General features: G+C 46.3%; 1 protein-coding gene and 2 long non-coding RNA genes across 6 annotated transcripts in view; 2 read left to right on the forward strand and 1 right to left on the reverse strand.

Moving 5' to 3' along the window:
• The window catches only part of LOC106506903, a 70,327-nt gene that overhangs the window by 39,275 nt on the left and 14,747 nt on the right, over positions 1-16,305 (reverse strand). The gene's annotated exons all lie outside the window — the stretch shown is intronic.
• Positions 1-16,305, forward strand: part of CA5B (carbonic anhydrase 5B) — a 36,891-nt gene that overhangs the window by 10,140 nt on the left and 10,446 nt on the right. For both annotated transcript variants that reach the window (XM_005673450.3, XM_021080138.1), the window contains exons 3-4: positions 7,754-7,951; positions 15,937-16,055. In XM_005673450.3, coding sequence (XP_005673507.1) covers positions 7,754-7,951; positions 15,937-16,055 — 317 coding nt within the window. The remainder of the gene's footprint in view (positions 1-7,753; positions 7,952-15,936; positions 16,056-16,305) is intronic.
• On the forward strand, positions 4-5,503 carry LOC110257733. The gene is made up of 2 exons (XR_002340667.1): positions 4-3,810; positions 5,278-5,503. It is a non-coding gene; the product is annotated as an uncharacterized LOC110257733 (long non-coding RNA).

Raw genomic sequence — 16,305 nt, forward strand, 5'->3', positions numbered from 1 at the left:
AGTACACGGCCGCCCTGGGACAGTGGAAGGCTGGTTGTTTCCTGACGGTGTCCTGGGTTGAGTGTTGGCACCTCTGATGTCAGTGGCATCCCAGACTGGGGTTGGAGGTCTTGAGAACTGTGACAAGAAGCCAAAATTTCTCTGTTTGTCTTCTACAACAAGCGTGCAAAGTTCTTTTGTCCCCCTAGCTTTACTGAGATAAACCCATATGGGATGCGGTAACAGCTTAGTAAGACGGACATCGTGATGATTTGATACACGCATATGTTGCAAAGTGATCATCACAATAAGGTGTGGAAAGCAGGTTCACTGACCAACTTTAACTTGTGAAACGGATGTCACACAGAAGTGGGTCAAGGGAGATGTCGCAGCTTCAGATACTTTGAACCTGACCTTTATTGTCTCTTTCTGTTAGCAACCATCTTTTTACTAAGGTCGATCCATAGACTGCAAGGCATTTCCATGAGTCTGAACATTCTGGAAGTTGCATACAAATGTGTGCAAATAGTTCAGTAGCTTCTTGCTGCGGACTAAGCCATCCTTCGTTACAAACCGTGGAAGGGTAACTTCTCGCTGACCAGCTTGCCTAGCGTGTAGGGCACTGGGAATGTTTCCTGGAATTTGGCCTCTGTCTGCCAGTGCCGAATTGAAATGCAGAGACAGAGTTTTGGGTAAAGGAGAAAAAAAAATAGCTTCATTGCTTTGCCAGACAAAGGAGGGTCACAGCAGGCTAATGCCTTAAAGACTCTGCCTCCCATTAGAAAGAACTGCAGGGAGTTTTATAGCAAGAAGGAGAGAAACAGGATTTCAGATAGGAATCAGGATTAAGACAAACACGCATTCATCTTTCTTCGGGGGAATCGTACTCATCAAAGCTGGAGTCCGGAGATCTCAGCATGATCACGATGGTGGGCTTCGGGGTCATTGCCTAGAATAACAGCACCTTCCAAAAGGGCACAGTGATCAGAGATCAGAACAAACTAGGAAAGTTCACCATGAAAAACATCATGTGCTAATCGTCTTTAACCCACAGGCAAGTATGATCAGGGTGCCTAATCTTTAACTCACGGGGGACTGTGCTTGGGACGCAGTTAAGACTCTAAGCTGTTCGGTTGTGAAGTACCCCTTTCAAAAAGAAGCTTTTCTCTCAGGGGTATGAGGCGCCTGCATCATGAACACAGCAGAGCAAGTGAGACAGCAGGTGGTCCTCCCTGAACCTTGGCTCTGCTGCCATGGGGGCGGGTCCTTCTGTGCCCTCGGGGCTGGACTGTGCACTGCAGATGCTGCATATCCTCCCTACAAGTCCCAGGACCTCCCTAAAAGTCCCCTGGGCGGTACAGTATCCCTGGTACGGAACCACTGAGTTGACAGGGGAGGATGATGGGTGTGGTAGCGGACACATGACTTGAGTGGCACCGTTAAGTATATCTGCCAAATAGCTATCTTCGCTATTTTCCACCGTTCACTGTGAATTCACACAGTTTTCAAATGTTGCTTTCTTTCCAGATTCCGGGTTTCTCAACTTTTCCTCCTTGAGTTTACGCTCTCTGACCCTATTTTCACATAAAAAAGGAATGTATTAGTAATTCTAACCTAGCTAAATCCATTGCCTTGACTGCATCATAAACATAGTTTTATTGTAAGTTTATTTTGTTTCCGCCAGCACTGACTGTGTTGTCGTTAAACCGAACTGGCCTGAGTCATAATAAATGTCTGGTTGTTGGGTGTGGCTTCCTACCAGCAGGCCCACATCCTACCCAGATGGGCTTATTCTCAACACTGGCACTTTGTGGTCTAAGGCTTAAAATGGAAAAAAAAAAAAAAAGTCATATTTATGTAGTTCTTAACAGCAAGGTTTTTTTAACAGAGAGTTGAAAGTTACGGGTCTGAGATCCAATGTGCTCCTGTCTTTAGGGTAGTGTCCTTTCAGCACTGACAAAAACACAACGGGGGAGCGGAGCAGGGATCAGGGGCTTCCCTTGATCAATCTCCCACATCAGATGTTCTTGTTTGTAGGCTTCTAAGCAAGACAGGAGACGGGTTCTGGCGTTTAGACCGTCCCTCCCTGTTTCACCGGCGAGAACACTTGGTCTTTGCTGCCCTGGACCACTGAGCATGTCCTGTTCGGATACCCTGGCCCCTCCTCTGTTAGGCGGTCAAGGCAATAGTCGCTGCTTCCGGAGGCGCAGAACCCCAGCAGAAGGCCCAGTGTGCCCTTGTGAACAGGAATGACCCGGTGGGTGGAGGGTTAGAGAGGAGACCGCGCAAAGCCCGGGGCCAGTGCCTGCGGCGCAGAGCGAAGCCGCGCTGGCAGCCACCCTGCTACCATGGCTGTTGTCCTCCTCACCATCGCTCCTGTTGTCCTGCGCTCAGCACCCCCTCAGACGTCTGACTGTTTCGAATGCCGGGTGAAGCAGAGTAAGGGGTGACTGAGGAGGTTGTTGGGGCGAGTTCCGGAGCAGCCTTTCACCGGGGCCTGTGCCCTGTGCTCAGCCTTCCCTCCCCACCCCAAGTAATCCCGAGTGCCAACTCCAACTGCCTCCTTTGTGCCTGGTCGCAAGTCTGGCCCTGGCTTGTAGGAAAGCGTAGGACGCAGGTCCGTTGAGCAGGTAAAGCAAACACACATTACATGAGGAAGGGGGGGGGGCGCTCAGTGATGTGAGCGAGGCTAGTGTGAGTTCTGAAGCAGGAAAGACCACAGGGGTTGGAGAAGATGTGGAGACCAGTTTGGGAAGATGGAGCAGAGAAGAGGGAGGGAGGAGGAGGAGAACAACCCAGAGGTGTGGTGTGACGGGTGGGGCGCAGCGGCCTAAAACCTAGGCTGGTGGTCATGGCAGGGCAAGGAAGAGACGAAGCTGAAAGATGCCTACGGGAAAGTAATGCGGTGCTGAGTAGGGAGCCGGGAAATAAAGATGAGAGGGGACTGGGCCCTTTCCAGTGACGCTCTTTAGCTCACACATTCAACTGGCAGGTGACGGAAGGGCAGCGCAATTCCAGACTGCGTATCAGTGGGGACGCAGGTCGTTGGGTGTACACGCGCAGGGGAGGAGAACCGACTTTCCCTCTGCTCTTCCGGGGTCTCGGCTCAGACCTCTGCAGTAAGACAGAGTAACAGGCGAAAGACAGATAGCACTCCCCTGGATAGGTCCTGTACACAGGGCAGAGCCCCAGGACACCTAACCCCCCAACGTGGCCCCGCGCGCCACCTGCAGTACCATCTCCGGCTCAAGACAAAGGACATGTGGGTGGGGAGGTGAGTTACCCGAGGTCACCAGGAAAAGCCCCGTGAACAGGGGGAGGCTGTTGTGCAGATCCGAGTCCTGAGATGGCCCCTGACGACCTTCTGGGGCTTTGGTCATCCTCCTCTCCCTGGAAGAGGGGAGGAGACACCCTCACAAAGGGAGCATTTCCCCTGTAAATGTAAATTTCCCTTCCCAAAGGGTCATTTCCACTCTCTTTCCCAAGCTTCCCCAAACGATCTGCTCTGAATCATCTTTGTGCCAAGCGGATGTATCTGGGGGTGGCAGAGTCGGCTCCCCCTCACCACCCTCCAATATGCCTCTCTGACATATGGATTATTTGAGGCAGTGCAGACACTGGAGACGCTCTGGAAACAGAGCATGAGGTCCTGGTCTGTTGTAGGCGACGCGGACGTTAGAAGGGAGGCCTGCACCAGGAGGCAGGCGAGCTGCTACCAGCATGAATTCCCTCTTCTCCCCTCTGAAGTCCCAGACCCAGTCCTGGTCCTCAGAGCAAGACGGCCCAGCTGCCTTTTGGGTCCCACATCTTGGTCGGGGCTCCAGTAAACAAGTAGGTGGTTCGTTTTGCTGTCTCCTGGTAATCTGTCATTTTTGATGGGGGCTGGGGTCTCAGCTAAGGACCTAGAGGCTGAGGGAAAATGATTTGTACTCCCCTACGGTGGTGTACTGTGATACTCTTCACACGCCTATAATTATGACTATACTTATGTAATAAATATTGGAAAGAGAAGATCGGAGTGCTAAGATTCAAAAAGAAGAAGAAAAGGACCATGTTACGGGACGGAAGTCAGAGAAAATTTTCCTGAGGAGATACGAGCCCAAATCTAAATGTAATAGTCAACCCTGAGCTCAGGGAGGGGAAACTGATATCCGAGGTGGCTGAGGAGCAGGAACTGGGCCACTAAGGCAGGAATGAGCTTTCCCTGTTTCAAGTGCTGAAAAGGACACCCCGGTGGTAGGAGCACCAAGTACATCAAGCCAGGAGCAGTCATGTAAAGGAGAAGCAGAACCAGCACCTCCTCACCATGCAAACTAAAGGGCTTTCATTAGTGACACTTGCCTAAGGACAGTGTGGTATCGCTCCCTTAAACCAGGGTTGATAGAAGCACTTTTTTTTTCTTTCCATTTTTGGCCGCCCCGGTATATGGAGTTCCCTGGCCAGTGCCCCACAGTGGGAGCTCCAAATCACTCTTCTATTATTGTCATTATTATTTTGCATTTTAGGGTTGCACCCATGGCATATGGAAGTTCCCAGGCTAGGGTGGAATCAGAGCCACAGCTGCTGGCCTACGCCACAGCCACAGCAATGCAGGATCCGAGCCAAGTCTGTGACCTATACCACAGCTCACACCAATGTGGATGCTTAACCCACTGCGCGGGGACAGGGATTGAACCTGTGTCCTCACAGATACTAGTCTGATTCATCTCCGCCGCAGCACAACAGGAACTCTCACACTTTTATTATGACAAGTATAGTTAGTTTAGTTGATTTACCATATTGTGCCAATTTCACAGATGGCCAGTAGGCACATGAAAAGATGCTTAACTTCACTATCAAAGAAATACAAATCAAAACTACAATGAGGAGTTCCCGTCATGCCGCAGCAGAAACGAATCTGACGAGGAACCATGAGGTTGTGGGTTCCATCCCTGGCCTCACTCAGTGGGTTAAGGATCCAGCATTGCTGTGAGTTGTGGTGTAGGTTGCAGACGCGGCTTGGATCTCACGTTGCTGTGGCTGTGCTCATGTGGTGTAGGCCGGCAGCTGTAGCTCCGATTAGACCCCTAGCCTGGGAACCTCCATATGCCGCAAGTGCGGCCGTAGAAAAAAAAAAAGACCAAAAAAAAAAAAAGAAAGTCTACAAATAACAAATGCTGCAGAGGGTGTGGGAGAGAGAGAAGCCTCCTACACTATTGATGGGAACGGAAGTTGATGCAATCACTATGGAAAACAGTATGGAGGTTCCCCAGAAAAGAAGACAGAATTACCACTCCCTTTATTTCATTTTCCCCACAGAAGGAAAAGCCGGAAACTTCCTGTTAGAACACTTAATCACCTTCCTACTTTGAGGGGAAGTATAAGCAACGATCAAAAAGACATTCCTGGAGTTCCCTGGTGGCGTAGCGGGTTAAGGACCTGGCATCACTGCTATGGCATGCATTTGATCCACATGGCTGGCTTGGGCACGTCCACATGCCATGGGCGCGGCCAAAAAAATAAAAGAAAGAAAGAAAGATTTCAATCCCTGTTTGGTTAACCTGGAGGAAGAGGAAGGGGGGGGGAGAGAACAAAAATGTGAGTTTATCTCTTGGCAAAAGCTGGCTTTGCTGTGGGACAGTGAGCAAGGGCCCCTTGGTGGGGGATGCTTTGCTTTCCTGAAGGAGGAGGGCTGCGGCAAAGGACGCCTGGAAGCTGACCTTGACAACTGAGGGGCCTCAACTCATGGTCATAAAAGAAACTGAAGGAACAGGCCCCGGTTCCTTGGGCTGGTGTTTGTGTGGCTGAGAGTGGATTCCAGGCATTTCCTGAATGGAGTGGGGACGACTAAGGGGGAGAGAGGGTATCGTCTTAGGGGTCTGCTCGTCATTCCCTTCTCCGCTTTGCTTCACGGGCGACCCTCGTGAGCTGGTTGTGAGGCGCATGCTCGACACCTCAGCCTGGGTCTCAGCATCGCAGAGGGGACAGTGTGGCCGGGTCTCTGGAGGCAGCTTTGAAACTGAATCAGGACTGTTCCAGGGGTTTCTTATTGGCAGTTGAGTCAGACTGTGATATTAAGGTACTGTACCAGGAGTTCCCGTCGTGGCGCAGTGGTGAACAAGTCCGACTAGGAACCATGAGGTTGCGGGTTCGGTCCCTGCCCTTGCTCAGTGGGTTAAGGATCCGGCGTTGCCGTGAGCTGTGGTGTCGGTCGCAGACGCGGCTCGGATCCCGCGTTGCTGTGGCTCTGGTGTAGGCCGGTGGCTACAGCTCCGATTCGACCCCTAGCCTGAGAACGTCCATATGCCGCGGGAGCGGCCCAAGAAATAGCTAAAAAGACCAAAAAAAAAAAAAAATACTGTACCAGTTCAAATGGTGAGTCTGTTGTCGATTCTGAAACATTACATTCTTACTCTTCTCTAAGGAACGAGTTTTTTTATACTAAGTAAAACCTTTGGGTTCAGATCTCTCTAATCTACCTGAAAAAGTAATGTTCTTAAAAGAAGAATGCCCTGAGTCTGCAGAGACCGCGGTTTCTCCACTTTGGCATTACTGTGACATTTGGCAGTATTTGGCGTTCTCTGCACTTTAGGATGCTTAGCTGCATGCCTGGTTTCTGCCCACTAGATGTCAGGAGCACCCTCCTCCGGCCGTGGTAACTAACACAAAAGCAAAAACAAGAACAAAACCAACTCTAAACACTGCCCCACGTCTTCTAGGGGCAGAACTGCTCCCTTTGTTGACAACCACTGGTCTACTTTCGGGAGAGCGCGTGCCTATGTTTGCCCAAAGAAACGCAAAGCAAAACCAAGGTTAGCATTTTGAATGTCTAGCTTTCAGGAGCTACGCACCCAAGCAAAAGAAATGTCTCCTGTGTAGGAGGAAACCAGAGGCAAGCTTGCTTTGTAGAAAGAGTGGAGTGCCGGTGACCCTGCCACGCACAGGGGGGTTCGACTGAGCAGCAGCTGCCTTGGCACTTTCTCAAGTCCTCAGACTCATTCTGGGTGCTGGGCTGAGGTGCAGAGGGTCCCTGGTAATGCTTTATCCTTTTATTTTTCTTTGTACAGCCACACCCACGGCATACGGAAGTTCCCAGGCTAAGGGTGAAATGGGAGATGCAGCTGCGGACTCCGCCACAGCCAGGATAACACGGGATCCATGCCGCATCTGCGAAACACGCTGCAGCTTGTGCCAACGCCAGATCCTTAATGCACTGGATCGAACCTGCATCTTCACAGAGATAGCGTCTGGTCCCTAACCTGCTGAGCCATGATGGGAACTCCAGTAGTGATTTATCTGGATTCATACTCCATCTAGTTTTCCTCTTGGTCTGGGTGCCTCCCTTGGTCCACGCTGCTTCTAAAGGGCAGGGAGCTGGACCTGGCCACCCCAGTTCTACACGTGGGCCTGTCCATCATGCGTGGGTGTCTCAACAGCGCCCTCTGTATTATAAGAAGCTTGCTGAGATGTATCAGGGACTTGCCACAAACACCTGCTGCTTGACTCTTGGGTAGAAAAATCACCATCAGTGATGTCATCCGTGCCCGTGTGGGACAGAGAGTGTGTGGACACCTTAAAACACAAAGCCATAGCTATTCAGGTGACAGAAAGTACCGCAGGGACCTGAGCAACGCTAATATTCTACCCAGGCTTTGCAGGATGGCTGCCTAATCCTCACAGCTGCTCACACGGGACACAAACTCAGCATACACGCCTCCGTGGGGCCAGGTCGCCCCTGCGGTGGGGTTCCAGCTAGTGGGCCTCTGGGTGACAGGCGCAGTGTGCTTTCTCCTAGTGCACCCTCTCTGGGAGAGCGCGGACCTGGTCCCGGCGGGCGAGCGCCAGTCGCCCATCAACATCCGCTGGAGGGACAGTGTCTATGATCCTGGCTTAAAACCGCTCACCATCTCTTACGACCCGACCACCTGCCTCCACGTCTGGAATAACGGGTACTCGTTCCTCGTGGAATTTGAAGATTCTACAGATAAATCAGGTGAGAGACAGACCTGTGCGCTCATGTGGCGTTTAAGGGGCAGTCTGATGTCAGCACAGGCCACGTCACAAGGCCTCCATGGGAGCGTGGTCTGCTTTTGTCAGCAGTAGCCTGGGCTTCATTGGACTCACTTTTCCAATGTCCCCTCTGGTTTCAATGAATGTTTTCTTCTAGTATAGGTAGTATTTTTTATTAGTGAGTATATATCTCTATATAACCGATTCTAAAAGTAATAAAGAAAGGCTGTGAAATTAAAAGTTTTGCTGTTAATTTCTTTTGTACATGTGTATTGCATATGTACAAATTTTTTCTACTTGCTGACTTTATAAGACATTTTTTATTTAGACAGTAACATTGCTTAATCAGATTGAACTGATGAGATTACACCTTTGAAATGGGGCACAAAGCATATTCATGTGTGCATGAGGTTACATCTTAACTAATTAACACTAGTGGTATGAAAGAAAAATGGAAACTCGTGTTCTGGTAATTCTGTTAAACAATGTTACCTAGTTTAAATGAAACAACATAAAAGCTACTTTTAAATACAAACATTATATTGCTTTTTTGTTTGTTTGTTTGTTTGTTTGTTTGTTTGTCTTTCTGCTATTTCTTGGGCCTCTCCCGTGGCATATGGAGGTTCCCAGGCTAGGGGTCTAATCGGAGCTATAGCCACCGGCCTACGCCAGAGCCACAGCAACATGGGATCCGAGCCGCGTCTGCAACCGACAACACAGCTCACGGTAACGCTGGATCCTTAACCCACTGAGCAAGGGCAGGGATCGAACCCGCAACCTTATGGTTCCTAGTTGGATTCGTTAACCATTGCGCCACGACCGGAACTCCTATATTTCTTTTGAATGTTCTTTCAGCCTACCCGAATATAAACTAATGTGAATGATTTCAAGGTTCACCTGAAACTTTTAGTGTCTATTGAAAACCGAATGTGAATAATTCTATACGTGTTTCTTTTTTCTTTTTGTAAACTGAATTTGATAGTATCAAATAGTCCTAATTAGTCTAAAATAATTGTTTTTAAAAAATATTGTGTCTTGAGGAACGGTTTTCAACAAGTGCCAGTTTTGCTACCTCTTCCTCCCCAGGGACTAAGGACACTTGGTAACATATGCAGGCATTTTTGTCTGTCCCACCATGGTGGGGGGTGCTATTGGCATCTTGTGAGCCGAAGACAGGAATAGTGCAAAAGATACTGCAATGTACTGGACAGCTTTCACCATGAGTTATCTAGCCTCAAATGTCAATACAGCTAAGAATCATTTCAGCTAAGAAACTTGATTTCTTCTCATGAAGATGAAGAAATGCATCCATGAAAGTGTTAATGAAGTTAAACATGTAACTTAAAGTAAAAATAGGAAGTGTTTGTCCTACATTTATCCTAGCTCTAGGATTCTCAACTATATCTTGGTTTTATTTGCATTTTCCTAGTGATGCTATGGCCTAACTGCAAAGAGTCTGCTCCTCCAATAGGATTCCTCTCTCTCTGGTTCTCTGCCCCCTGGCACACTTCTCTGCTGTGATTCAGGAAGTGTTCCAGTCTGTCCTTAAGGGCTTAGGTGTTACTACATCCCCCATTTTCCTTTTTCTCCTCTCAAACCCTGAACATCTTACTTTCATATCTCAAACTAAAAAGAAATTACTTCTTCCCAGATTCATCGGTATCTTTCCTAATTGTTCTAAAGTCTTGAGTGTGCCTCCATGTCAACTGGAAGCCTGTAATAGGACATTGTGTATAAGGACTCAAGAAATCTCAACAGCAAGCTACATCCCTGTGTTCCAGCTGGCCATCTCACACCATAGTGAGCTCGACCTGTCTTTCTCTCACCTTCTCAAAGAGCTCTACCATGACCTCTGCCAGAACCAGACTAACAGGTACACCCAGTCTACAGAACACCAACTCTCATACCTTCACTCTGGATGCAGAGCAGTCCTCTCAGTTAATTAGTCTCAATCCTGTCTGGGTCCCTGGCAACCTTCTTTTTTTTTTCTTTTTCTTTTTTTTTTTTTTTTTTTTTTTGGCCATACCTGCAGCATGCGTAAGTTCCCGGCCAGCGATCAAATCTGTGTCACAGCAATGACAACACTAGATCTTAACCACTAGGCCACCAGGTAACTCCCAAACTTCTTTCTTTTCTTCTGAGGACCCCAAATAATGGTCAGCCTTCTATTCTCTTTGACAGTCTAGGGACTAGCCATTGCCAATATATTATTTCTTCATTGAGTTGGAAACCTTAGAAAGTTACTCAATGGAATTCTTAACAAAGTGAGTTAATCCTCAAGATCATTCAAGGCAAATAACTTTTTATTTTATTTTTTAGTCACTTTTTTTTCCTTTTGAACAACAGATTCAAGAATTCTTATCCATCCATCTGCCTGGGCAATCTCATATGGAAAACAAATGACTAACACTTCCCTCATAATTATTCTTTAGATACCTTCAAACACAACTACCTAAATCATTTCTTGATCTTACCTTCCCTAGGTTAGTCAGTCTCACATTATTTTTACAAAATATGCAAGAAAAAATTGTAGAGAGGTTGCTAATTTTCTACTTATTTTGTCAGGAAGGATCAAATAGCTCTTTTTCATTATGCTTTTTTTTTTTTTTTTTTTTTTGGCCATGCCTGTGACATGCAGAAGTTCCTGGGCCAGGGACAGAACCCATGCCACAGCAGCAACCTGAGTCACAGCAGTGACGACACCAGATCTTAACCCACTGAGCCACCAGGGAACTCCTCGTTATGCTTTAATAATTTTTTCTTTGAGATACCAGCAAACTTTTTTTTTTAAACAACTACACCTGTGGCATATGGAAGTTCCTGGGCCAGAGGTTGCGTCTGCGACCTACAGCGCGGCTTGCAGCAATGCCAGATCATTAACCCACTGAACCAGGCCAGGGATTGAACCCAAATCCTCACAGAGACAACGTCGGGTCCTTAACCCACTAAATCACAATGGGAACTCCAAGATTACCATTAATCTTTAATAAGTAACTAACTTTCTTTCTCTCTTTTTCCACATTTCAGTGACTGCCTCCTATTTCCCGCTTATTCTTCACTGCTATTTCTCCATGCTGTTACAAAACAATCAAAAGCATTCAAAGAGGAAGAAAGAGTAAATGAACATAAAATATAAAGAAAAAGGAAAAGAAAGACATCCTAGAAATAAAGAAAGGCAAGAAACAATTCTAATTCTAGAAAAGATCTAATAAACACCAAGGTCTATAAACTTCAAAAAAGTAGGAAATGATGCTACAGCGTGCTTTAAAAAGAATGGGGAACAAAGTATACAAGGAAAGAGGCCGAGGACGGCATGTGACAAAAACAAAACATAGCAAACTTTGTGGGATGTAGTTAAAGCAGTGACTAGCGGGAAATTTATAGATGAAAATGCCTATACTGGAGAAGAAAAGAGCAGAAATCCATGAAATCAAAAGTTAGTTCCTGGGGAGTTCCCACCATGGCACAGTGGGTTAAGAATCTGATTGTAGTCACTGGGGTCAATGCAAAGACATGGGCTCGATCCCTGGCCTGGTGCAATGGGTTAAGGATCCAGCATTGCCACAACTGTGATATAGACTGAGCCTCAGATTCAGTCCCTGGCCTGAGAATTTCCATATGTTATGCGTGCAGCCAAAAAAAAAAAAAAAAGTTATTGGGAAGAATCAGTAAAATTGACAGACCTTTAACTAGGTGGGCCATCAGAAAAAAGAGAGAAGACTCAAATTACTAAAATCAAGAATGAAAGAGGGCCATTACAACCTGTTTAACAGAAATGCAGAAGATAGTAAGAGAGGGGTGTGGGCATCTCAAACCACTGCCCTCTGCTGGGTACTGTTTTGTCATTTGGCTCCCTGAACAGGACAAGTTATTGATTTTAATGAATGCATGTGAGGGATACAGAATATTGTGAGGAAAGGCACTAAATTCTGCCTGGGCTGAGTCCCATGAGTGATCCCTATAATTTATCACCTCCTCTGAAATCAACCTCATCAGCCATGGCACCAGGCATTAAGGAGGAGAGATGAGTCCCGTTGCTCTCCTAATGGTGCATCCTGCCCCACCTTGTTTCACTTGCTTTACACTTATATGGCATCACCAATGAACCTAGTAAGAATGCTCTCACAAACGTTTTAAGGTCTCCTCTATTTTTTTTTTTTAACAGCCACACCTGCAGCATATGGAAGTTCCCAGGCTAGGGGCTGAATCAGAGCTGTAGCCACCAGCCTACACTGCAGCCATAGCAACACCGGATCCAAGCTGCATCTGCCACCTACACCACAGCTTACAGCAACACCAATCCTTAACCCTTTTAGGGAGGTAAGGGATTGAACCTGCTTCCTCACAGAAACAATGTCTGGTCCTTAACCCACTTAGCCACAATGGGAATGCCTCTCTGTAAACTTTTGGTCCTACATTTTAACTTCTTTGAAAGAGAACAACATAACGATTTTTAGCAAATTTACTGAGTGGCGCAACCATCACTAAATCCAATTTTAGAACATTTCCATCACCCCAAGTTTCCTACCCATTTCTTGCGTTTGCTTTTATTTGTATAGATCCTGTGTACTACCTTTCCCTTCATCAGCCCTTTCTCTGCTAGTCCCCTTGCCTCCACGTTCAAGGCAAAATAATGGGGTGAACATTATGTAGATTGCTTACTAGAAGCCTGATTCTTTTGTTTTATATACATGTTTTATATTTGTTATATAATTTTTTACAAGTTTAATTTTTCTCATCTTAAAGCACAGAAGGAACAAAGTATTAGCAGCCTCAAATAAATAAGTATGTATTTATTTGCTATATCTTATGACTGTAATACACTGTCTCCCTTCTGTGCCTGGTTTCTTGCCAACTCTATTTCCTCCCCTCATCCATGCATCTGCCCCGCCTGATGCCGCCCTTTTCCTCTTCCTTGCTCCTGCTGAGCTTATCAGCTTTGTTTCAATTAACAAACCCAACAGGCACTCTACAGTCCATTTCTTTAGTTCCTGGTTTCATGGAGGACCTACTAAGTAGCAGGCACTGTATAAAAAGGGGAGGAAGGGCTGATACCTGCCTTCAGGAGCTTACAGTGTGGTGGGGAGGCAGACTCTGGAAAAGAGGATGCTACTGAGGAGAGCTAAGTGCTGCGAGGGAAGTGCGGTCTGGTGGGAGAAGGCTTCCTGACAGAGGTGACACCTGGGCTCTCTGTGCAGAGGTGGAGGTGTGAAGTAGTGTGATGCTCATATAAGGTTTTTTTTTTTTTATTTTTTTTAATTTTTTTGCTATTTCTTGGGCCGCTCCCGCGGCATATGGAGGTTCCCAGGCTAGGGGTCCAATCGGAGCTGTAGCCACCGGCCTATGCCAGAGCCACAGCAATGCGGGATCCAAGCTGCATCTGCAACCTACACCACAGCTCACAGCAACGCCGGGTCGTTAACCCACTGAGCAAGGGCAGGGACCGAACCCGCAACCTCATGGTTCCTAGTCAGATTCGTTAACCACTGTGCCATGACGGGAACTCCTCATATAAGGTTTTACTCTGTGTAAAGTGCAAGAAGGAATTGGCAGACAAGGAAGTGCTGAGGTAGGCAAGAGCCAATTTGCAGAGGCTATAGACCATGCTGAGACACTGGGAATCTGGGTGCAGCTTAGCTGACTTCTTGTGCTCTGGGTCTCCCATGGGGCTGTGATCAAGGAGTAGCTGTGGTTAGGGGTCTTATCTCAAGGCTCCAAACTCACTCAAGGGGTTGTTGGCAGGATTCAGTTTCTCCCAGGGCCTCAGCTCCTTGCTGGCTGTTGACTAGAAGCCACCCTCACTTCCTTGCCAAGTGGGCCTTTCCAGATGGCAGCTCACAACATGGCCCCTGGCTTCATGACAGCAACTAAGCAAGAAGAGTCAGAGAGGGCAAGCAAGAGGAAATCCAGAGTCTTTTTGTAACCTAATCTCTAAAGTGAGATCCCATCACGTTTGCCCTTAGAAGCAAATCACAAGATCCAGTTCACACTCAGGGCAGGGTTTATACCAGGGTGTGAATAAGGGTGTGAATACAAGGAGAGAGGGAGCATTGACAGTCATCTTAGAAAATGTCAGCACTCCTGGTTAATGACATAAAGCGGGTTAATTCAAACTGAAGTGTTTTCCCAGCCAAGTGCATACTCTTAACTGCATCATACAGGAGACTACCACTTTGTCTCACCTCTCCCCTCTGGACAATTTATACAAGCATAGTGCCCAGCACATATAGAAATGTGATGATTTTTCTAGCTAGCAGGTGCCCAATTCAGATGCCTGGGCATCTAACATCTCTCTCAGGGGTCACAAATGCAGATGTACCTACAGTGCCAGAGAAGTCATGAAAATGAAAGTCTGGGAGAATCTGAGAAAAGTGGTGGTGGTAGCAATAGTGAAGAATTGGTGGGACCATCTAAAGGGGCAGCCATTTCTGCCATCTAGCCTCTTGTCGCCTGGTGGAAGCCTGTGCTCGATAAGGGCAGGGCATCTATTCTCAAGTTGGAAACATGGATTTTTATGTGAAATCAGCCAGCTTTAAATGGTGGCAATGAATTGAAAAATGTGTTTAGTATTGTGTGGATGAATCAAATCACACCTGAAGACCAGTTCTGCACCCCCACTTCCCTTGCAGCCACCCACGCGTGATATCTCCTCTCAGCCCTGCTCATCATCTTTGGAGGAGACACACAGTTAAATGTCCAGGAAATGGTGCCAGTGTTTTTCCAGGGATGGGAGGGAAACGCTGGCCCTCTCCTCTGCCCTGGTCACTTAATTTGGGACCAGAACTTCAATATCATCCAGTAGATTAGAAGGAATAATTGCCAAGGTCATGCTCGCAATACGTAGCTGGATATAAAAACAAGAATTTTCGGAAGATATTTTCTGGTTGTTTCAGTACAGTTCAGTACCATCCTCCTATTATTTTAGTGAATCATATGGTGTTATTCTCTGCACGTCCCCTGCTCCTCAAAGAAAAGTAGTTATTGGTGTCTTTGCTCATCTCTTACAAAACTCCTTTTTTCAAAAAAGGAAATTATGTAAAATATTTATGAAAGCCTGTAAGATAAATAGTAGACCACTGCATGACATAGCCAGTGCATTTGGTCCTTGAGATCACTGTACTCTATCATTTGCATACATAAAACTCAACTAATGAGGCAATAAACTCTAAGATCATTAAGACAGATGAGATGGAGGGTTTTCATGTTGTTGTATGGTTTAACCATGGACAGACATTACCAGGGTCTGATCAAATGGGAGAAATGAGGAACTAACATGCATTAGCAAATTCAAGCCAAAAAATTAGCGCAACCCAAAGCCTGAGGAAGGATGACTCTTAAAACACGTATCTGAATATTTTCCCTATAATGTATTATTTCATTAGCTCCAGAAAACTCTAGCGTAAACAAAAAGTATTTATTATCCAGCAGAGCGAGGCCAGTGGTAAAGAGTGTGGATGACTCACATTGTTCACTCTGTCCAAAGGGAGCTCGGTGATCATTTTTGACTTGCAAATTTCCTCTTCCATTTCAATACAAGGAAAAGAAATACTAGTATCTTCAAAAAGTGAAAAGCAAAGAATCAGTGCATTAAAAAGAGAGTATCTTTTGTACCCATATTTCAGTTTTATGAGATTGGGTTAGATAAATTCACTGAGAGAAATTTGCATTTTATCGTGCATAAAAAAACTGGGCAAAGTAAATATAGAATGTAAAACTAAGTCAAGAATTGGCCTTTAACAATTGTATGCAGCTTGGAGTGTAGTTAAATCTTGATGTCATTCAGAGTGCAGGTCTTGCCCTTATACATGTATTAACTGCATGGAAATCAAGTTTATAAACACTTGTATATAATACAGTGTGCTCCATTTACGACAGTTTATGTAGAAGCTCCATCCACGGATTCATCCTTTCCCCATTCCTCCATAACATGAAAAACTGTCCCCTGAATTGTTGGATGTGCCGTTTCAGTGATCGAGGGGGGACCCCTGGAACACAACTACCGATTAAAGCAGTTCCATTTTCATTGGGGGGCCATCGATGCCTGGGGCTCCGAGCATACCGTGGACAGCAAATGTTACCCAGCAGAGGTAAGCTGAGAAGTTTGGGCACAATGACATTGCTGGAGAAGAAGGGATAGTTCTGAGTTTCTAGTTCTAAGAAATTATCAGGAAGAATTGGGGAATTCCTATAAATGCTAAATAGCTCTTTCGGAGGCATATTTGATTATTCCCAGTTGATGCATGTAAAAATGATAACTGCCTTTATTTCAAATAATAGAGGAGAAATCAACCTTAAGATCCTGAAACAGGTTTTTTTTTAGAATCTAAGCTAGGCTCA

Source organism: Sus scrofa, chromosome X (assembly GCF_000003025.6).
Source record: "Sus scrofa isolate TJ Tabasco breed Duroc chromosome X, Sscrofa11.1, whole genome shotgun sequence".
Taxonomy (NCBI): Eukaryota; Metazoa; Chordata; class Mammalia; order Artiodactyla; family Suidae; genus Sus; species Sus scrofa.